We start from the raw sequence: 24310 nt of genomic DNA on the forward strand, positions 1-24310 counted from the left end.
TTGCTTGTCTCAACTGAACTATTCCCTCAGAAAACAACAATATCTTACATATTACTTGTCTATTAATTAAATGCATCTTGATTTAAGATTGTTTGTTAGATATTTTGACTGGAAAAAAAAGACAAATATACTACTAAATAAGAAAAACGGTAAATTTCGAACGTGACAAGTCCATTTTTGCTTTATGAAGCATGCAAATTCAAATACAATAGCTTACTTCATAACTCCAGCAACAAATTGACATTATTCCCTGATTTCTAACAGTAGAATTAGTCTCAAGTCAGTCTGATTTATATTATTGTAGGATAAATCCTGCAATAAACTGTGGCTCTTCCCAGCATCCATCACAACTCTGTTTTCTCTAGAGAAATGTATTAGACATGGAAACTTTATCTCTACTGCATGCATACAGGCAGTAATTCCACCCACAGGAGAGCTCAGCTTTTAATTAAAGAACTGTGAGTTATTATAATGATGAAAAAGATGAAGAGATGAATCCAATTTTGACTTTATTACTAGACCGTCTTTATTGGTCTCTCGTCTTTTTATAAAATATTTCTGCTCACTGTGGAGGACGTGTGTCTGATCTTAAAAAGAAATTTAAGACACGAGATTGTAATGCATTTAAAATGTGCCTGCAAGAGAGAAAAGTTGAAATGACTGAATTATAACTCAGCGTGATCTACAGTGACTTATACAGTATATATTTTTTTAAATGGGTGATTCTTAAATAAAAACTTTTTTTTTTAAGAAAATATGTTTTCACACAGGCTTTTTAACAACTAAAAAGGGTTTAAATCACATATTCTACTTTCCAAATGAAAAAATACTATTATGTTCAATTTATTAGGTATATACAATTTATCATTTTATTTGGTAATACTTTACTTGAAGGGGTGTGCATAAGAGTGACATGACATATGTCTTGAATATGAAATAAGGTTTATGCATGTTTATGACAACTGTCATTAAGTGTCTTTTGCTCAATAATGACATTTTCAATGCAAATATGACATTGTTTGAGATGTCTTTGTTATGACATCTTGACATAATAACATCCATCATAACCTGTCAGTGTCTTTGTCTTTACATAAAATGAAGTTAAACTGTCATGTGGTTGGCTTTGACATTGGCTGTCATGAGGCCGTTATAACTGTGTCATGAATATTTTTCGTGACCTCAACTACAATGGTACTAATTGAATTTGTCATTAAAGAGTTATAATGGCTTCATGACAGCCAATGTCAAAACCAACCTCCTGACAGTTTAATGTAATGTTAACCAATAAAGCTAGGTGCTTTCTTAAGTTTGATCATTAATCTGCTATGTCATGTTTATGACAGGTTGTGTTGTCTTAGTAATGTCAAGTTGCCATGACAACGACACTGACAGGTTATGATGTATTGGTTTATTTCAAGGTGTCATAACAAAGACATCTCAAACAATGTCATATTTGCATTAAAAATGTCATAACTGAGCGAATGAGACTTAATGACAGTTGTCACAAACATGCATAAATGTCCTTCATATTCATAACATATGTCATGCCATGATTATGAAGGTGTAATGTTAGTCTTATGCACACCCCTTCAAGTAAAGTGTTACCTATTATTTCAAGAGTCGATTCGAAAATCTAGTCAAAAGTTCCCCTGATAAAAAAAAATCTTAATGAACAACAAAGAATGTGTCATTGTCGAATTATTTTTTGTACAAATTAAATGTGTGTGTTTGTGCAGGTCAGGAGATTTTCTGAAGCGTATTTCTTCACGGAACATCACAAAGAGTCGTCGCTTACATTTCAGGAGGAGCTGTGAGTCCTTTATCATAGTGTCTGTCTTCCTAGCTTTCTACCCATCAAAACGGAGACATAACCTCACTTGTTCTAAATAAAGCTACTTATTACAACAGCACTAAAAAGTACTGTGGTGATATCACTTTAAAGGGATAGTTCACTTTGAAATGAATTTTTGGTATGTTTCAGCTTACTGTCTTTGTTTCCACAGTATTTTTGATATTTTGGTCAAACCGTTCTTGTCTGTCAGTCATATAATGGAGGTCTATGGTCACCACCTCAAAGAGCATGCACAGAGAAGTCCAAATTAAACATGATTTAATGACTCATAAATGTAAGCACACATTGATGGTCTAAGACACGAAATGAGCGGTTTGTGAGAGAAAACGAACAGTATTTATATCGTTTTAACCTCTTGTAACCACAGCCACCGAGCCACGTCCAAGTGATCTGAAGGCATCTTGCGCGGTTGTAAAAAAAAAAAAAATCAAAGTTGTCTGTTGATGTATCAAAATCGTCACAGTGAAAGGTAGCACTTCTGAAATCGAGAGATCACTTCCGGGGCTTTCTGGCACACTTGCGCAGACAGAAGCGCCCTTGCCCTCAGAGTACTTGGACATGACTGTGATTACAAGAGTAAAGACACCTACATCTTGGATGCACTTGAAGTAAGCTAAAACATACCAACAATTAATTTCAAAGTGAACTATCCCTTTAATACCATGTTGCCATATTGGTATAGCATTGTTTTGTTTAATTTGTATTTCTGCTATAAATAAGCATAAATAACATACCTATAGTACTTGTACAAGCCTGTAACTGTGCCATACAAATACAAATACAGACTGAAAGCGCTGTGTATCCCTCATGACAGTATCAACAGACACGCACAGGTGGCCACAGAGATGCGCAACTCTGATTACCTGCTCCGAATGCCTCCACTTCCTGTGGAATGCCTGGACATTGACGGAGACTGGAACAGCCTGCCAATCATCTTCGAGGACAGATACGTGGACACGCCCTGTTTAGGTGACGGCCAACAGAAACCCTGTTTTTAATGGATACATGAATTAATTAATGGCCAAACTGAACACAAGAATGAGCATATGAACAAACAAACAAACAAATGAATGAATTAAACTAACGAATGAATACGTTAACTAATTATGGAATTAATGAACACAAGATTAATTGAACAAACAGAGTTACTGTGACTGTGATAATGAAAGAACATAGTAATGAACTTTTGAGCAGACTAACATGAATGGACGAATGAATGAATTAACATACAAATGATTGAATGAACAAACAATGAACAGACAAACAAATTAAGGAAAGAATGATAATATGAACAGACACGAACTAACCAATAAATTATTGACCTAATAACAGAAGAATAAATGGACAAACAAACTAATTCACATGCTGAACTAACAACTGAATGAATGAACTAAAGAATGTAAGAAATTTATGATTAAACAAATAAATGAACAGAAGAATCAAATGAATGAACAGATGAACAAGAAGATAGACAAAAGAATATAGGTCAACAAAACATGTGGTTGACCAAAGGTACTAGAGCGTGACCGATAAAAATATGTGTTGGTTTTAAAATCCGATTATTCCGATATATCGGCCGATATAATTATTATTTTATTTCAGAAACACGTAACAAAATATTAACAGATTTTTAGTTAATTATGAGTTTTAACTAAAATAATATGATAATACATAACTGGTTCTCTCTGCCTGACTCTGGCTGGATCAGGATGTGTTGCGCGTTATACACGAGTGTTGCCAACAGGGACGGTGTAGAGTGCCCTCTGGTGGACAAACTATACCACTCCAACACTCATGACATGGTTGAAGCGTGATTCGCCCGTTTTTATTTTACTTTTGAAATATTCATTTATCGGCCATTATAACTGCCGATAAAAATCCCTAATATCGGCCGATAATATCGGCCTGCTGATATATCGGTCTGGCTCTAAAAGGTACACATTAAAGTACCTTTAATGTTTAGAAATAAAAACACAGTTGAACCCTTTTTTGTTTCTCTAGACTACAACCTCCATGAGCAAAATCAGACTGTCTTGAACTCTCAGCCGTCTCCTGAGCCAACCAGAACTATTGAAGGAATACAGGACACTAACTCACCAGCATCAGCCCCTGAGAAACCCACGGACATGGATTTGCCCACGGACATGACGCTGATTGGCCAGCAGGAGGACCGCATCACTGATTATAAAGAGACCGGACCACAAGCAGAGACTCTGATTGGCCGTGTGTGTGAGGCAGATATTGACAGAAGCGAACGCATCGTGACGAACAGAGATTCAAGAATTGAGTCTGTTGATGAAGCCACATGCCGATATGAAACCGAGGAAGGATTCGATGTCGACTGTAGGTCTGTGGATAGCGATGAAGCAATAGATACAGATAACCTGGAGAGAACTAGTTGCCAAACGGTTAACTTTGATGAATCTGAACATGCAGGTCTAAAACAAACTGATATTACACAAAGTACTGATTTGAGGAGCAGGCAGACACTGGCACTTCCCGACCACACCAGTCTTGACAGCTTTGAGTTCTTGCCCACTCACAACCATCTTCAAACACCAGGCAATACTGGGAGTCTTGGCAACGAGGAGCCACAGTCGGATGACAGATACATCGAAGCGCCTGCAAAGGGTTATGGGAGCCAGGATACATCACCAGCTACTCTACTGAACACCAAGTCTCCTTCTCGTAACGTTCTACAACAGAACCGTCGCTTGTCCGAGAACCCTCCCAGGGGGGTATTCTTGGCCGGGGCTAAGTTAATAAACCGCTCCTCCTCCGTGATCTCAGACTCCGGTATTGAGAGCGAGCCAAGCTCTGTGGCCTGGACCCTGGAGGGTCCAGGAGTTGTCGCAGGGGGTCGTGACGTCTTGGCGCGGTGTCGGGCGGCGCATCAGAGCTCTCTCGAGGGCCTGCAGACGGAAAGTCACGGAAGCCTTCCCAGTGCCACACAGGCCTCTTTGACCTCCATTAGCTCGCTACCGTACGAAGAGGAGGAGGAGAGGCAGCTCAACACTTTGACCAAATCTGTCTCGGCGCCGCAGATCAGCAGCCCCGACGACACCGAGGAGGATCAGGTGGACTGTGTGGCCAATCATCTGAGGCTGAGTGAGGTGAATCCGAATCTTCAAGGCGTTAGAGAGGACAAAGAAGAAACAACCAATCTAGAGAAGATGAACGTTTGTATGGCCAATCAGCTGAGGCTGAGTGAGGAAGCAGCCAGTGAGGGGAAGCCGAATCTTCAAGGTGTTACTAGGGAGGACGGAAACGAAACAATCAATCAGGAGAAGAGGAATATTTGTGAGGCCAATCAGCTAAGGCAGAGGACTGAAGCAGCCAATGAGGTGAAGCGGAATCTTCATGGTGTTACTGGGGAGGACGGAAACGAAACAACCAATCAGGAGAAGAGGAATATTTGTGAGGCCAATCAGCTAAGGCAGAGGACTGAAGCAGCCAATGAGGTGAAGCGGAATCTTCATGGTGTTACTAGGGAGGACGGAAACGAAACAACCAATCAGGAGACTGACCCCATTGAGTCGTCCAATCAGGAAAAGACAAGCCTTGCTTTTGTAAATACAGAAGTGTTACTATACCAGCAATTTCTAATGGATAACGGTGTTGAAAATGTCGCACTGACTGAAAACTCGGAGGAATGTCAAGGAAACGTATTGCTTAAAGTGTATTCTGGTGTAATGGATGACAAGACAGAGATTTGTTGTGAAAATGAATACTGCGAGTCAAACGCGTATCAAAAGGACCATGATGACATCAGTGTTTGTAACATTCATTTGAATGAACTTGAAGAAGTAAGTATGGAGAACTTCACGGGTTTACCAACCAATGACAAGAGCGGCCACAGAATAACAGCCAATGAGAAAGAAAGGCTCGCAGATCTGATCAAGCTTCCGGCCAATGAGAGAGAGCAGCAGGCGCTAGAGGGGCAGAGCAGAGCCAATAAAGTGCAAAGTACAGGTCTGGCATTCATGAATAAAAAGGTGGTGGAGGTTGTGAACCTGTCGGTGTCGTGCGCTCCCACGTGTCTGCCCTTCTCGTCCGTACTTCGCGATTCACCGTCGGTCAGTGGAATCTCCACACGCCAAGCCACCTCCCCAATTACCCATCAACCCCTGGGCTCTTTCGGCATCATCTCCTCTAACACCTTCTTCGGGGATGACCAGGAAATCAACGAACGAATGATCAAGTAACTTTTTCTTTGATTTTAACAATGTTTCATGCTTAAAGTCGGCAGCAATATTTTATTGTTAGTGTGTTTACTGTTATTAAATAAGTCACTATTGTGTGTCTATACTGTATACTATATAGTGGTCACTATTACTATAGCTCATGCTTAAAGGAGTAGTTCACTTCCAAGATGTCCATGTCTTTCTTTCTTCAGTTGAAAAGAAATTAAGGTTTTTGATGAAAACATTCCAGGATTTTTCTCCATATAATGGACTTCAATGGGAACCAAATGGTTCAAGGTCCAAAAGACACTTTCAGTGCAAACTGTTCAAAGGGCTTTAAATGATTCCAGACGATGAATAAGGGTCTTATCAAGCGAAACGATCGCTCATTTACAAAAAAAAAAGAAAGTAAAAATGTTATAAGCTCAAATGGTCACCTTGCTCTGTTCTGTGATGCGCGTTCGTGACTCTCCTGTTCGAACTCCTTCATCAAAATGAACAAATCTTTTCCAGAGTCAATTTGTTTGTTTCATTCATTGTATGAACCAAATGACACGAAACGCAAACGAAGTCACAAACGTGCATCACAGAACAGAGCAAGGCGACCATTTGAGCTTATAAAACGTAAACTTTTTTTTTTTTAAACTTTGTTTTTTTTTTTTCGTTTCGCTTGAAAAGACCCTTATTCATCGTCTGGAATCGTTTAAAGCCCTTTGAACAGTTTGCAGTTTGCACTGAAACTGTCTTTTGAACCATTTGGTACCCAGTAAAATCCATTATATGGAGAAAATTCCTGGAATGTTTTCATCAAAAACCTTCATTTCTTTTCGACCGAAGAAAGAACGACATGGATATCTTGGATGACATGGGGGTGAGTAAATTATCAGCAAACGTTTTTTTTTTTTTTTTTAAGTTAACTACTCCTTTAATGATTCAAATCGCTGCTCCTAGGTAGTGAATTGTCCTGCACTATTTGTGCTTGGAACATGTAGGAATTTTCAAAAATGTATATTTCCCTATCAAATAATAAAACAGAAATGGAATGCAATAAAGGCAATCAAAACACCTTAGCAACTACATAGCAAAAACACTCTGTTACTACTACTTTAGTGCATTGTTCACTGTAGTATTAAACTTCTTCATTGATGGCTTATAGCTTCTACAAAGCAAAGGAAGCCCTGCTGAGTGAGCTGGTGTTCAGAGGCACTCTCTACAGTGATCTGCCTCACCTCGCCTCCGATCATCCATACTTCCCCCCTGAGGAAGACGACACAGAGTTTGAGGATGGGATACACCTCGTGGTGTGTGTCCATGGACTTGATGGTAAACGTTCAAATCTTAAAGACATACACTTAGATTTATAGAGGTTTACAAAACATTTACGTAAGATGATTTTTTTTTTTTTTTTTTTTATACCAGGTAACAGCGCTGATCTGCGATTGGTCAAAACATTTATAGAGCTCGGGCTGCCGGGATCTAGACTGGACTTCCTCATGTCAGAACGCAACCAGGTAGAGCATCCATCCAATCCGGACACTTGTTGAACTCCATTCGGCCAATCAGAGCACTCGGGATGTTGATCAAAATCTGCAGTTTAAAAAAGATCACGCCAAAACTTTTTTCAGCAATATTGAAGTATATGAGAGAACAACCTGGAGAATATGAGCCAGGAAGGAAGACAGTAATTCAAAATAGACAATTATTATAGGTAACAATGGGCTTAACACTATTTGGTGAGCTCTAGTTGCAAAACACACACACACACACACACCCACCAACCAGGTTTCTTCTGGTTATGAGAGCGAATGGAAAGTATTAGAGCCAGACCGATATGTCAGCAGCATATTATCGGCCGATATTAGGCATTTTCTAAAATATCGGTATCGGCAGTTATAATGGCTGATAAATGAATGTTTCAAAAATAAAATAAAAACGGACATCACGCTTCAACCAGGTCATGAGTGTTGGAGTTGTATGGTTTGTCCACCAGAGGGCACTCTACGCAGTCCCTTTTGGCAACACTCGTGTATAACGCGCCACACATCCTGCAAACCTGCTGATCCAGCCAGAGTCGGGCAGAGTGAACCAGTTATGCATAACAAAATCATATTTTGTTACGTGTTTCTGAAAAAAAATAATAATAATAATAATATCGGCCGATATATCGAAATATCAGATTTTAAAACTAACAAATATTTGTATCGGTATCGGCCTTCAAAATACTTTATCGGTCGGGTTCTAGAAAAAAGGGTGAAAAGGTACTTTTTTTCTGCTCAGATCTATAATATGTCATTATTTTATAAATTAATTTGATCATGTCCACACAAAAACATGCAATTATCACTCTGTGACCACTAGTTAACGCCTTAGCAGCACACAGCAACCAATCAGAAAGCTCAAATCCTCCTCAACAACCAATCACAGCTTTATATGGTCGCCATTATAAGTTTGATCAGCTTTCTGTTGACATTCTCTCATTTTCTGTCTCCAGGTGGACACATTTGCAGATTTTGACACCATGACTGATAGACTTATGGACGAGATAATTCAGCACATCCAGCTGTACAATCTCACCATCAACCGAATCAGGTTTATAAACATATATTACTCACCATCATGTTGTTACAACAGCAGTGCAATCAAATCACAGCCAATTTCCAACAACAAAGCATCAGAGCTCAAACTATGAGTCTGGACTGTTTGTATTTAAAACATTCAACTTTATGCTTTTTTGCATCCAGATAGTCATAACATCTAATAGCAAGGTCTAACTAGACCATATTTACCAATCAAGCCATGAACAGTGTACACAAAAACACAAATTACAGACTAGTGCGCCCTCTTGTGGTTGAACATTTAGATACATCTGCCACAATCACTTTACAGTAGTTAATCATTTTAAGCCTCATTATTTTTGCATCTGGATTCATGAACAATTTGACATGTATGTATGTGTGATGTGTGATCTTCAGTGGTTGCTTGCTACCAAATAGTATGTTGACGTTGTATACAAAAGTTGCCTTCAAATGCTTGATCCAGATGAAGTGTAGCATGAAGTATAAAGCTTCACTTTAAGGAAATGCTTTTAGAGTCAGCAATATAAATAGTGTATACAGAAGTCAAAATGTGATATTTGCTCCTGGATGGTAATAGACCACTGATCCCACTAGAACTGCATCTGCTATACTTATTATTACCACAAGATGGCAGTAGAGTAAAAGAAAGCTAGTGTTTGGAATTCAGAAGCAATTAAATCTAAACATACTCACACAATGCACTGAAAAATGGAACAAACGTTTCTCCTAGTTCACTTTTAATCTTAATTTCACAGTCATTTCTTTGTCTTTTAATAGACTTCCCATTCTCTGCGCTCTCCGTCTTTGTTCCTACAATAAAGTCTCTAATGTCTTTTCAAAATCAAATGTTAAAGTTTAAAGATGATTGAAAGAGACTTAATTAAAGCTGTAGCTTTAATGTAGAAATAATTTGCATGAAAACTCGTCAAAACTGAATCTTCGTTTTACTTTTGGAAAGTTTGATGCCTGACTTTTTTTTGTTTCCTTTCTGCAGTTTTATCGGGCACTCTTTGGGGAACGTCATCATTCGCTCTGTTCTGACCCGACCCAGATTTCGCTGTTACCTCTGTAAACTCCACACATTCCTGTCCCTGTCTGGACCCCACCTGGGAACGCTGTATAACAACAGCACACTAGTCAGCACAGGTACACACAGAAATACATCACACACTTAAAAACTGAAAAGGTCAGTAAGATTTTTTTTTTTTAAATGAACATTTTCATTCTTTTCAGCAAGGATGCAAATTGGTCAAAAGTGACAATAAAGACATTTATAATGTTACAAAAGATTTCTATTTGTCAAATAAATGCTGTTCTTTTGAACTTTCTGTTCATCAAAGAATCCTGGAATAAATGTATGATGGTTGACACATCATTCTGAACCCTTATGACTTCTTCAGGTTTATGGCTAATGCAGAAACTGAAGAAGTCCGGATCTTTACTCCAGCTTACGTTTAGGGACCACACTGACCCACGACAGACCTTCCTCTACAGACTCAGCAAGAAACCAGGTACAGACACATGAGCAAATAAGAAAGAATGAACACAAACACATATAAATCAATACCTAGGTTTTCTTACTTTCTTTGTCCAGGTCTCCAGTTCTTCAAGAACGTGGTGTTGGTGGCCTCCCCACAGGACCGATACGTGCCCTTCCACTCGGCCCGCATTGAGATATGTCGAACAGCCCTTAAAGACAGAACCACAGGTCTGTTAGTTCAAAAACTCTCTGTTCCAACCCAGAACTCTATAGAAAGGATATAGAAACCCCCATAGCAACCAAAAGGAAAACCCCATATATATAAAGGCTGCTATGTGCAAGCCTTCTGTATTTTGGAACGGTCAAATCCAGTCTATGACACTCAAAAGCAAATTTACTTTATATCTACAACCTAGTTAATCACATGAATTCAAATATCTAATAAGCATTAGACAGGTTAGGTAAAACTCACTCCTCAAGAGGCCCGCTCGGAGTGGTGCGAGTAGAACCGAAGGAGGTTACATTGGTGCCGTGACCCGGGTGAGACTGATGGAGTGATTGTAATGTAGGCCAACTAGCAAAGACCTGTGCAGGTAAACCTCACTCCTCAAGTGGGCCGCTCAGAGTGGTGTGAGAAGAACCAAAGGAGATTACATTGGTGCCGTGACCCGGGTGGGACCGATGGAGTGATTGTAATGGAGGCCAGCTAATAAAGAGCTGTGCAGGTAAACCTCACTCCCCTGGCCTCAAGAGGCCCGCTCGGATCGATGTGAGTAGAACCAGAGGTATTACATTAGTGCCATGACCAGGATTTGAATGAGTGTTATGGAGGCTAGCTAGTAAAAAGCTGTGCGGGTAAACCTCACTCCTCAAGAGGCCCGCTTGGAGGGGTGCGAGTAGAACTAAAGGAGGTTACATTGGTGCCATGACCCGGGTGGTAGTGATGAAGTGATTGTAATGGAGGCCAGCTAATAAAGACCTGTGCAAGTTAACCTCAGTACTCAAATGAGGCCCGCTCGGAGTGGTGGGAGAAGAACCAAAGGAGATTAAATTGGTGCCGTGACCCGGGTGAGACTGATGGAGTGATTGTAATGGAGGCCAACTAGTAAAGAGCTGTGCAGGTAAACCTCACTCCTCAAGAGGCCCGCTTGGAGTGGTGCGAGTAGAACCAAATGAGGTTACATTGGTGCCGTGACCCGGGTGAGACTGATGGAGTGATTGTAATGGAGGCCAACTAGTAAAGACCTGTGCAGGTAAACCTCACTCCTCAAGAGGCCCGCTTGGAGTGGTGCGAGTAGAACCAAATGAGGTTACATTGGTGCCGTGACCCGGGTGAGACTGATGGAGTGATTGTAATGGAGGCCAACTAGTAAAGACCTGTGCAGGTAAACCTCACTCCTCAAGTGGGCCGCTCGGAGTGGTGCGAGTTGAACCGAAGGAGGTTACGTTGGTGCCGTGACCCGGGTGGGACCGATGGAGTGATTGTAATGGAGGCCAGCTAGTAAAGAGCTGTGCAGGTAAACCTCACTCCCCTGGCCTCAAGAGGCCCGCTCGGATCGATGCGAGTAGAACCAGAGGGATTACATTAGTGTCGTGACCAGGATTGGAGTGAGTGTAATGGAGGCTAGCTAAATGGCTGTGCAGGTAAACCTCACTGCCCTGGCCTCAAGAGGCACATTACCGACTGATTCAAGAGGCGGCGGTTTTTAACATCCTTGTTATCATGCCCACCTCCCATGCCGGAAACACCGGTGCAAATCCCGTTTGGAGTGATGCGAGTAGAACTGGAGGGGTTACGTTGGTGCCCTGACCTGGATGGAAGTGAGTGTAATGGAGGCCAACTAGTAAAGAGTCGTGCAGGTAAACCTGGCTGCAATCTTTATCGTCCTTGTTGGTGCTGCTTTGAACGATGCTTATAGAACCTTTCATTCTTACTTCTAAAAGGTTATCCCATTACATCTGGAATTTATAGCTCAGTAGTTTTTTTAGACTGCACAATGCTTTGACATTTTCAGTGAAAGTTCATTGATTGGTTAGTCTGAGTGATGAACAGTGTCATGTTAACTGTTTCAAGATGGCAGACAAGTCGATGTGTCTGGAGCGGTTGAACCCCATCTACGTAAACATAAATATGAAACACCCTGATATAATGCTGAAAACTCCTGAAACCACATACCAACATTCTAAAACACTCAAAACCACCTAGCAACCACAAAGTAATGCCCTAACAACTTCCAGGATAATCTAGCAAGTACATAGTAACACCCTAGCAAATGTACGGGATCCCCAGAGATCAATCGCTTCAACAATTCTTAATTTTTTTTACATATAAAATACAAATAAACCTGAGATGTTTCTGCACGCATTGGTGTGAATGAAATTGAATGAAAAGGAAGCTGTGATGGGAAGTTAAAGAGAGAGTGAGAGGAGGGAAAGCGTTCTTCATTTTATGAGACTGTCACCACTGAGAGTGGCGTGCGGCTCTTTGACAGGTATTTTTCGCTCGGTTTGAAAGACAGATTAGAGAATTTAGACTCTCTGTAAGTGTCAGTGTGACAGACAGAGCTAAGGATACACACTCTGAACTGTCACACACACACACAAAGACTACGATCACATAGAACAATGAAGGATGCCTTGAAATAGAGACTTTGTTCGGATATAAATGTGCACAGTGCACACACTGTCAATGCATGGCTAGTTGCAGACAGTAAAAAAGCTTTCGCAATATGACGAGTTCCAATCAGGCTTTTCAAAAGTCTGTTCGCACAGGTTTTTATCCATCCACTAGGAGACAAGTCATGTTTACGAATTCTTAGGCCCTTCTGGGAAATAACTAGTCACTAGATTTGCAGGGTTTGCAAGGTTTATGCAAGACTGTTGCATGCTGTGGATTTGCTAAAATAAATATTTTGACTCAGCCCAGATACATATATATATATATATTTTTTTTTTTTACAAAAAAAAGCAAAAATGGAAGTCAATGAGGCGAGGCATTATATCAGAATAAATGTAATATACAACAGGGTTTAAGGCACACCTTAAGAAAAATGTGTATAATTGCAGAAAAAAAAGATATACTCTTTGTATTGAACATTGATGGGGCAACAGATTTTGTGTGAAAATAAATCATGAAAGTGGTTTATTACCCACACATGGGGTAAAACGCACACCCGAGTGGGGCAAAATGCACAAAAAAAAAAGGATTTTTACCCCAAATAGCATACTTTTACATATTCTTCCACTATTGAAAAACTGTTACTTTAACAATCTTGAAAAAAAAAAAATGAAAATCATTAAGACATTATCCTCACCACGCTGCATTAATTTGATCAAAACATACAAAAGTGTGAAACAATATTACAGCTTAAAGGAGCAATGTGTGACTTTTAGCGACATCTAGTGGTTCGGTTGCGAGTTTGCACCAGGTTTGCACTAATGGCTCCGCCCACTGCTCACCCCTCCCTTTCGAAGAAGCTACGGTTGCTAAAACGGGACAAACATCTCGTCGGCTGAGACAGCAGAGAATAGCCAGAGTAAGCCAAGAGTGTGTAACATTGTCACTGTTTCTGTACCACAGTCCATTATAAACCACATCATGGATACTGTTTACAAAGCCATAGTAGTCAGGTGAGGATCAAGGGTTTTAATATATAATTTAATAAAATAATATTAATCAGCTGATTGTCTCACAAACGTAACCAGCAGCACATTTATCCACACATACTGTAGCAAACCCATAATACAGCGAGGGAGCAGCTATATATTTTTTCTAACAGGGTAGTAATAGTTTAGCTGGCTAATATGAGCTGTTACTGTGGCTGAGCTGGGACGCGTCCGCATCGCACGAGTCCAAAGGTCGGAAGTGCGCGCGCTGTTACAATCATGTCATCTCCGCATCCCATAGATACTATTTACTACACACAATAGGCTTTTTTCTCTGATTTTGAAAACTCTTCGTGATCGACTTTAGTGATCTAAAAGTCTCTATCGACGGGTTAGTGATTCCTGTAACGTACTGTTTTACGGTCAATGACATAAATACTAATCATCAGCTGTCTCACGAACGTAACAGCACATCTATCCCCAACATAACAAACCCATAACACAGCGAGGGAGAACTAAGTTACATGAAACAATCCCAACTACATATTTTACACCACTCACAAGGGAAAAGTCACTACTCACGGAGTGTAAGGCTAGCTTCCAGCTTTCCGCTACTTCTCTTTCAAGGTAGTGATGAAACGCGTTCTGTAGCACTGTTTGTTCGCGTTCGGCTACGGTAGGAATATGACGTCACAACATGGCGACCTTCATAGAAGGGGATTCCCGCGGTTATGGAGCTATTAATGTCTCATTCTAAGGTAATAAAAACATTACGGTTAAATAAGTAAGTTCTTTATACACCACTGAAAACATAGTTATGGATGTCATATTGCATTTCTGTTAATAAATACTCAACTTTGTTACACATTGCACCTTTAAAATAAAATTTCGATTTGAATATACACTCACCTAAAGAATTATTAGGAACACCATACTAATCCTGTGTTCGCCTTGAGAACTGCCTTAATTCTACGTGGCATTGATTCAACAAGGTGCTGAAAGCATTCTTTAGACACGTTGGCCCATATTGATAGGATAGCATCTTGCAGTTGATGGAGATTTGGGCATGAAGCTCCCGTTCCACCAAAGATGCTCTATTGGGTTGAGATCTGGTGACTGTGGGGGCCATTTTAGTACAGTAAACTCATTGTTATGTTCAAGAAACCAATTTGAAATGATTCAAGCTTTGTGACATGGTGCATTATCCTGCTGGAAGTAGCCATCAGAGGATGGGGACATGGTGGCCATAAAGGGATGGACATGCTCAGAAACCATGCTCAGGTAGGCCGTGGCATTTAAACGATGCCCAATTGGCACTAAGGGGCCTAAAGTGTGCCAAGAAAACATCCCGCATACCATTACACCACCACCACCACCAGCCTGCACAGTGGTAACAAGGCATGATGGATCCATGTTCTCATTCTGTTTGTCAAATTCTGACTCTACCATCTGAATGAACAGAAATCGAGACTCATCAGACCAGGCAACATTTTTCCAGTCTTCAACTGTCCAATTTTGGTGAGCTCTTGCAACTTGTAGCATCTTTGTCCTATTTGTAGTCTAGATGAGTGGTACCCGGTGGGGTCTTCTGCTGTTGTAGCCCATCCGCCTCAAGGTTGTGTGTGTTGTGGCTTCACAAATGCTTTGCTGCATACCTCGGTTGTAACGAGTGGTTATTTCAGTCAAAGTTGCTCTTCTATCAGCTTGCCATGCCACGCTCAAAATTGCTTAAATCACCTTTCTTTCCCATTCTGACATTCAGTTTGGAGTTCAGGAGATTGTCTTGATCAGGACACACCCCTAAATGCATTGAAGCAACTGTCATGTGATTGGTTGATTAGATAATTGCATTAATGAGAAATTGAACAGGCGTTCCTAATAATCCTTTAGGTGAGTGTATTTTAAAATGTATTTACCCCTGCTTTGCAAAACTAACTCTAAACTATGAACACGTGTGTGTGTGTGTGTTGCCCCCTAACAGGTCCGGTGTATACAGAGATGATCAATAACTTACTCCAGCCATTGCTGAGCGCTCCAAACTGTCGTTTGATCCGACAGAACGTGTTCCATGCGTTACCGAACACGGCCAACACGCTGATCGGACGCGCGGCTCACATCGCGGTGCTTGACTCTGAACTCTTCCTGGAGAAGTTTCTTCTGGTGGCCGGGCTCAACTACTTCAAATAGCCAAGCTTCAGAGATGATGACATCATCTGTAGTTCTGTGGGAGAGCCAATCAGACTACAACCTCACATCAGCCAATCACATTTCATTTCAGAGTCATAATGAGCTCTGGAGTTTTTTTTTCTTTCAATAAGTTCAGTCCATGGATGCAAAGAGAACAGAAATTGAAGATTCAGAACATCAATCTGAATACATCTATGTAAAATTTGTACAGAAAGAACACTATAGCGGAAGGCCTACACACGCCTTAATGAAGCTTCGACGTAGTAACTTAACATTGAATAATCATAACTGGAGTTAATCATTTGAATGTAAATTCAGTGTGTAGCTGGTTCTTCATTCCTTCCAGACACCGAACGTAAGTCTGCTGCGCCGTTTGTAACTTGAAGAGGTAGATATCACTGGACTTTAATACTTGAAGAGTCACTTGACGTTTAAGTCTCGCTTTATGAGAACGCTTAAGTGTTTTCATGTTCTCATTCTTTTATAGTTTGTGTTTCGACTGTCATGTTGTGAAGTGAGAATCTCACTGTGAAATAAGCCAAATCCATTCCCTGTAACAGTATTCATTTGGTGAGAAGAGCTCATGATCTGAATGTGTTTACCATTCCAGCCTTAACTACCACAAAGTGAGTATTTCTCAACATTTTCTGTCATGTCAGTGTTTTGTTGATTCATTTTCAAATGGTTAGTTCACTTCTGTCATCATTTACACACCATTCATGTCATTCCAAACCAGAGTTCTTCTTTCATAGCCCTATAAAAACATGAAGAAGAAAAAACCCAGTCATCATAAAGCTGATTTTAAAATGATACATTCTTGTAAGACATTTTTAAATAAGTTCGCTGCAGTTTAACTGTTTGAGCGAGCATTCATAACTATTTTCTTTTTAAATACTGGATGTATATGAAGAGGTTTTGCCATCACACTCAACAGAAAATGTATGCTCATGCTTTTGTGACACACTCTTCCGAACATTAACGAAATACTTTCATAGATTTTGCAAGGCAGGACAGCGTGATACTTGCATACTTGAATTGTAATTGGTTTTCTTTCTTTCATACTAAAACGTGTGGTAGTTTCTTTTCCTTTTTTTACATCCATCCTATCATCTTTAGCCTCCTTTACCTTACACTTACCACAGAAATTACGTCTCTAAGAAAGGCTTTGATTGAATGGAAAGGTTTAGTAGTTTAGTCATTTTAGTAAGTTTGTAATTTATTCCAGTGATCATTACTCCAGTCTTCAGTGTCACATGGCCCTTCAGAAATCACTCTATTATGCTGATTTGCTGCTCAAGAAACATTTCTTATTATTAGCAATGTTCCAATATTTTTGCAATATTCATTTTTTAAATACATTTTCTCCCCTAGGATTCAAGTTGAAAAGAACAGTATATATTCATCAAAGAAATCTTTAGGAACATCATAAATGTCTTACAGCCACTTTTCATCAATTCAATGCATCTATGCTAAATTAAAGTATTTCCTTCTTAAAAAAACTATTCTTTTGAATGGTAGTGTATCTAAAACTTCCACATATTTCGTTTTCAGCACCGATATTCAAGTTTTTTTTTAAAGACATTATGTAACATTATGTATTTATTGCTGATTGAAACTCAAGAGAAAGTGTCTTAGTGTTTATGGTAGTTGCGGCCCTGTTGTGTTTGTTTTATGTATTGTATAGTGTGTGAAAACATGTGTCTGGTTGTCATGAGATGGGTGAAGCGGTTTCAATTGCCATGTCATTGTGTTAAAGGAGTAGTTCACTTTAAAAAAAAAATACTTTTGCTGATAATTTATTCACCCCCATGTCATCCAAGATATCCACGTCTTTCTTTCTTCAGTCAAAAATCATTTTTGACGGAAACATTCCAGGATTTTTCTCCATATAATGGACTTCAATGGGAACCAAACGGTTCATGGTCCAAATGAGAGTTTCAGTGCAGCTTCAAAGGGCTTTAAACGACACCAGACGATGAATAAGGGTCTTATCTAGGACCCTTCGAGTCATGAATCGAAAAAAGATTTGTTCATTTTGATGAACGAGTTCGAACAGGAGAGTCACATAGAACAGAGCAAGGTGAGCATTTGTGCTTATAAATCTTAAACTTTTTTATTAAATTTTGAAATGGCCGATTGTTTCGCTAGATAAGACCCTTATTCATCGTCTGGTGTCGTTTAAAGCCCTTTGAAGCTGCACTGAAACTCTCATTTGGACCTTGAACCGTTTGGTTCCCAATGAAGTCCATTATATGGAGAAAATCCTGGTATGTTTTCATCAAAAACCTTAATTTCCTTTCGACTGAAGAAAGAAAGACATGGACATCTTGGATGACATGCGGTTGAGTAAATTATGAGCAAAAGTTTTTTTTTAAGTGTACTACTCCTTTAAGCATCACAGTGTTTGTCTGTTTCACCAATGTCCCCCCCCAGAGCAGCGTATCTTATTTATTGCATTGCATCTGACTGCAATGACCTCGGTTTGATCTCTTAGAGGGATCGTAACGATGCACGTTCTTAGTTTTCCCCATAAAGGCTGTTCTTCATCTGTCTGCTCCTCAAGGGTAACACTCACACCTCAGGTTTTCACCTCGTTCAGCATCTTTAGCTCTCGTTTTCCATGAGTTCTGGGTCTCATTCAGCCGCTGTCAGCACCGTGCGATTGGGTTTGGATCAGCGCCGCAGTGTCAGCAGACTTACAAGATGCCCTTTCTGTCTCCGCTGAGCTTTTATGTACACGCTGTCTGACTGACGCTTGATTAGTCGGTAAATACGCTTTCATGGTGATTGACACTAATTTAACGCCGCCTCTTAGTACACGGGTGTGTCACGTGACTCGACTGCTTCTGTTACCGCTGAAGGAGCCATCAGGCATAACGCCCCATTACCCATCATGCTCTGCTGCACTGGGGTCTTAGTGTGCTTGTTTGTTTGTTTGTTTGCCATGCTAATGTGGGCTGATGGAAGAGTTTGCTCACACAAGTCAAGCATATTAATTACGGAAATTGAGCTGATTTGGAGTGTGAACACTGACCAAGGGCAAAAGCGTATGTGTAAAAACGTATTCCCCTTGAAAATCCCCTTGAAGCAGTTGAACCCTTTAATAAGCTATAATTATTGTAACACGTTCAATTAAGTGTCATCAACAAGAAAGTACAAAAGAAAGTGTTGACAGTTCTTATTGAAGCAGGAAATTGGTGTGTGTGTGTGTATATATATATATGAAGAGTTAAGATGCAAAAGCCTCTAAGTGCCATTTGAAATTTTCTTCTAGAATGATCATTTTTATCAAGCTTGTATATTTAAGTTCAGTAATTTCACTTAAATGGCAATGATAATTACCTATTAATTGTTATTTAAGTGAAATTACTGAACTTAAATATAGAAGTTTGATAAAAATCATCATTAAAGAAGAAAATTTCAAATGGCGTTTAGAGGCTTTTGCATCTGAACTCTTCATATATATATATATATATATATATTAGGGCTGCCAAACGATTAAATGCATTCAAAATAAAAGTTTGTGTTTACATAATATTTGTGGAAAAAAATTGTATTTATATATAGAATATTTATATATAATATAAATTATATATAAATCTATATACATGAAAATATTTCTTAAATATATACAAGCATGTGTGTGTATTTATATATATAAAATAATTATACACATATTATATATTATATAATATAATATTACATATTATGTAAACACAATCTTTTATTTTGGATGAGATTAATCGTGATTAATCGTTTGACAGCCTTTATATATATATATATATTAGGGGTGTATACAGTATATACAGTATATATATATATATATATATATATATATATATATATATAATAAGTATGTGTATCTAATTAATATATAAACTTATTTTTCCACATCTGTTTCAAGCTAAAAAAAAGTATTGGCAAAATATGTACAATCATATATTTGTGCTTTATGTTATTTGCAAAAATATATTTGATCAGAACACACTTACTTTTTGGGTCTAGATGCTGTAGTTACGACATTTCACGATCAAATCAATTCCCATTAGATGAAGTCCTGCCTTTTTCTCGTTGAACATCCTGCTGAATATGTCACACAAGGGAAGTTAAATGGGATACAAACAATATTCCATGACTTGAATCATCTTTCCTTTTACATTTCAATTCAATCCAAACATCATGATGATAGACCTCTATGACACAAAAAAGTCAAATCAAATATTTAGGAGTGTGTGTGTGTGTGCGTTTATAAAGAGGCAGCTCGTCTAGGTAAATGTTGGGTAAGCGGTTCTTCATTCAGAGCTATTTATTTCCAGCATACGTTTGTGTTTTCATCCAGATCTGTGTATTAAGCCATGAATGTGAAAACAGATGAAAATGTATTCACTGTGAGACTTTAATGTGTTTATTTGAGTTAGCTTTTCACATTTGTGCCAATGATATTCTGACGTTTTTTCTATGTTTGCTTTAATTACTGTACGTGTCCCTTGTAGTAGCTTATACCCAAATATATAAATAAGTATATATTCTGTGTACATTAAGAAATATTACATTATATTATGATCAAATGAAGTATTACAATAAATAGTATTCTTCTTTCTTTGTTCATTGTTCTTATTGAAATAAAACAGACTATTGCCCAATCAGAATCAATATGCAAAGAGGCCATTTAAACTACATTACTTGTGGCAAACAACGCCAATGTTTTATGGTGATTGTGCGCCACTGGGAAGGGTTTAGGCTCTCAGTTTGCATAAGAAGAGTAAAATCCATTTAATGAGTGGTTTATTGCTTTAATCTATATCATCTGCCCTCTATATTTGGAACACTGTAATCACAGACGTGTTTAGTAGCTCTTAGCATGTTCACCATATCACTTGTTAAATACAGATTCGAATTTAATAATGAAGTGTGGATCGCAATAACTTGACCTTGAATTGAAGGAGGATTACAGCAAGTATGCAACATTCATTTCATCCCACAACAAATCCAGAGAGATTCCCAGGTATTAATGAGACAAAGCCCTAAGGCTCCCGACGCAAAACACAGTAAATCCTCTTAAAGGTCTTGCGTGTTGCGAAACAACCCTTCTCGAGGATGCCGAACCCGTCAAACCAATCAAAGCCTGCCAAAATGCGACTCAGGAAATACATTCACGACCTTAGAAGAGTCATTTCTCTTTTCTCTCGGCCTGTTTTGTCATTTAACTCAGAGATTTGGCGTAGTCTGCAAGGAGACTCGAATCAATAAAGCCGCTTCCTCCGAACGGGGCCCTCAGACAGATGGCAGCCATTGAGATACGCACTGATACAATAAAGCTTTTCATTCATCACTTATCAAGCGAAAACAAACACGAAATGAAACGAAACAAAGACAGCGAACCCCATTTACCACCGGCGTTTGATGCGGGTCACGCGGATTTCAAGTGCTCTGGGACCAATGCGATTTCGGTCCGTTTTTCATGTGGCCTGTGGGCGAAAATGAATTTTGTCATTAAATCCATCACAGGCCCTGACTGAAAGAGTATTCATTAGTTTGCGCTGCAGTGTGGGAAGCATCTGTTCATTATTAGTCCCCCGACGAGCATTTTCCAGGAAGCCATTGTCAATAAGCGAGAACTCCGTGAGGAGTAATTAGCGTGCTATAAATTCAGACTACGCGGACAGTAGCGGCCTCTCACAGGTCTCATTAGAGCACATGACACCAATGGGAGAACGATACCAAGATTAAACGGGACAAAAGAAGAAAGAAGCATTTCTTACCGTACGATATGTCTTTGTGGAAAAGAAGGTGCACTGCTGCCGGTTACAGTATCCATATCAGCGTGAGCATTTCAAATGGCTCAGGATCCCAGGTCTAACCAGACAAATAAGCTCAAAAATCACAATAAAACAGTTTAACGTATGCACAGACTCCTTCAGAGAAAAGAAAATGGGTGTGAAATAACATGAGGTGAGTAAATAATGACAAGTTTGGCTGATCTAGGCCTATACCAGTTTTCTGCAAGTATGACTTAATAAAAAACACATTCTGTTCCCTGACATTCCTTCGCACAGAGCTACTCTTCAATTTGCACGCTCACAAGAGCTTGACACTTCAAAAACCAACAAGACAGAAGTTTGACGAGAAACTAAAGCCAGTTGGACAAAAAAAAAGCGTCCATCATAGCACACATCCTCGTGAAAGTTGCAATGCTTTCTGCCATGCTCTTCAGTTTTTAAGGGCTTGTACTTTGGAGACAGCTGAAGATGTACACTTATCAACTATGGATGTGGCCATCTGTGCTTTGCAGATGCGCCTGTCTTATGGGCACTGTTACAATGTTAAAACGAAGTGTTGATGAGTGGTGTTTGCAAAGGAGAGAAACACTATTATTTTTGCTCATGCTGTAAGGTTAGAGATTTGAAAACTTTCGGCACAAAATACATCAAATTAAACAGCTTGTTTAAAGGGATAGGTCACCAATAATGAACATTCATCTTTATTTACTCACCTTAAAGTTGTTGTAAACCTGAGTTCTTTCGTTTGTAGATCACAAAAGAAGATATTTTGGTAACTAAACAGTTGCTGGTCCCCATTGACTTGCATAGTATGTAAAAAAAATAAATAGAAAATGCTATGGTGGAAGTTGGACGATGACATCACGGTTTTCAGCTTTACAATTTCAAATTTCAAATCAAGAAAATGTATTGGCCTCTATAGTTCCAAGAAAATGGAACCAATTCTATTCTATTCCAATTATATTCCACAAAAGGTTCTATGGTGTGAAAAAAGATTTAAAGTGTCTTTAACACTTTAAAGGGATAGTGCAATTTGAAATTAATTTTTGGTATGTTTTATCTTACCTCAAGTGCATCCAAGATGTAGGTGTCTTTGTTTCCGCAGTAGTTTCAATTTTGATATTTTTAGGTCAAACCGTTGTTGTCTGTCAGTCATATAATGGAGGTCTATGGTCACCACCTCAAAGAGCATGCACAGAGAAGTCCAAATTAAACATGATTTAATGACTCGTAAATGTAAGTACACATTCATGGCCTAAGACACGAAACGAGCGGTTTGTGTGAGAAAATGAACAGTATTTATATCGTTTTTTACCTCTTGTAACCACAGCCACGTCCAACCATGACCATAGACCATTATATGACTGACAGACAAGAACGGTTTGACCTATAAATATCAAAATTGAAACTACTGCGGAAACAAAGACACCTACATCTTGGATGCACTTGAGGTAAGCTAAAACATACCAAAAATGAATTTCAAAGTGAACTATCCCTTTAAAATGGTTCTTTTTAAAGGGATCGTTCACCCATTCTGTCATGTTCCAAACCCGAGTTTCTTTCTTCAAAAAGAAGATATTTTGAAGAATGTTGGTAACCAGACCGTTGACAGTAGCCATTGACTTCCATTGTGTTTTATTTCTACTATGGAAGTCAATGGGGTTAACGACATTCTTCAAAATATCTTATTTTGTGTTTAACAGAAGAAAGAAACTCAATACAACATTGGAACAACTTGAGGGTGAGTAAATGATGACAGAATTTTATTTTTTGGGTGAAGAATCCCTTTAAAAACATATTATAGAGATTTGAGGGTGGGCTCTTTTCGACTTCTGACTACCTAGCAACCAACCAGGACAACCTAGTAACCACCAAAAACATCCAAGCATCAAGTTTTGTATTTACTTACCTCACTGTCTGGTTCTCTCTCAGTTTGTCTCCCAGACTGCTCTTTGTATTATCAGGAAGTTGAGTCATCTGCCTCATTACCTGGAGAAAGCCGTTAAATGGTCCATTATCAAACGTGATAGCAGCTTTCCTGCAGGAAGAGAGACGTGGGCAGACGTTACTGGAGATCTGCGGTCTGTCGTTCGCCCAAATGAGATCACAGCTTTTCCTTCACATCATTTATATTAAAGGATTCTTTGTAGGTTCAGTAGAACTTAAGCTCTATGATAACATACACACACTACTGTTCAAAAGTCAGTATTTTTTTTTTTAAGGAAACAATATTTTATTTTATAATGCATTTAGTAAGGATGCATTAAACGGATAGTTCACTTTGAAATTAATTGTTGGTGTGTTTCAGCTTACCTAAAGGGCATCCAAGATGTAGGTGTCTTTGTTTCCACACTATTTTCAATTTTGATATTTTTCGGTCAAACCGTTCTTGTCTGTCAGTCATATAATGGAGGTCTATGGTCACCACCTCAAAGAGCATGCACAGAAAAGTCCAAATTAAACATGATTTAATTACTCGTAAATGTAAGTACACATTGATGGCCTAAGACACGAAACGAGCGGCTTGTGTGAGAAAACGAACAGTATTTATATCGTTTTTACCTCTTGTACCCTTAGCCACAAAGCGCTCGCCCCCTCAGATCACTTGGACGTGGCTGTGGTTACAAGAGGTAAAAACGACATAA

At 39.1% G+C, this 24310-nt stretch overlaps 1 protein-coding gene across 2 annotated transcripts in view; it reads left to right on the plus strand.

The window, feature by feature from the left end:
- Window positions 1-19145, plus strand: part of fam135b (family with sequence similarity 135 member B) — a 66277-nt gene extending 47132 nt beyond the window's left edge. For both annotated transcript variants that reach the window (XM_089122671.1, XM_089122670.1), the window contains exons 11-20: window positions 1737-1810; window positions 2667-2821; window positions 3854-6053; window positions 7193-7359; window positions 7456-7547; window positions 8528-8625; window positions 9607-9758; window positions 10013-10123; window positions 10207-10320; window positions 15680-19145. In XM_089122671.1, coding sequence (XP_088978797.1) covers window positions 1737-1810; window positions 2667-2821; window positions 3854-6053; window positions 7193-7359; window positions 7456-7547; window positions 8528-8625; window positions 9607-9758; window positions 10013-10123; window positions 10207-10320; window positions 15680-15885 — 3369 coding nt within the window. In that variant the 3' untranslated portion in view covers window positions 15886-19145. The remainder of the gene's footprint in view (window positions 1-1736; window positions 1811-2666; window positions 2822-3853; window positions 6054-7192; window positions 7360-7455; window positions 7548-8527; window positions 8626-9606; window positions 9759-10012; window positions 10124-10206; window positions 10321-15679) is intronic.
- The last annotated feature ends 5165 nt before the right edge of the window (window positions 19146-24310 follow it).

The sequence above is a fragment of the Pimephales promelas genome, chromosome 18 (assembly GCF_988280905.1).
Source record: "Pimephales promelas chromosome 18, fPimPro1.hap1.1, whole genome shotgun sequence".
NCBI lineage: Eukaryota > Metazoa > Chordata > Actinopteri > Cypriniformes > Leuciscidae > Pimephales > Pimephales promelas.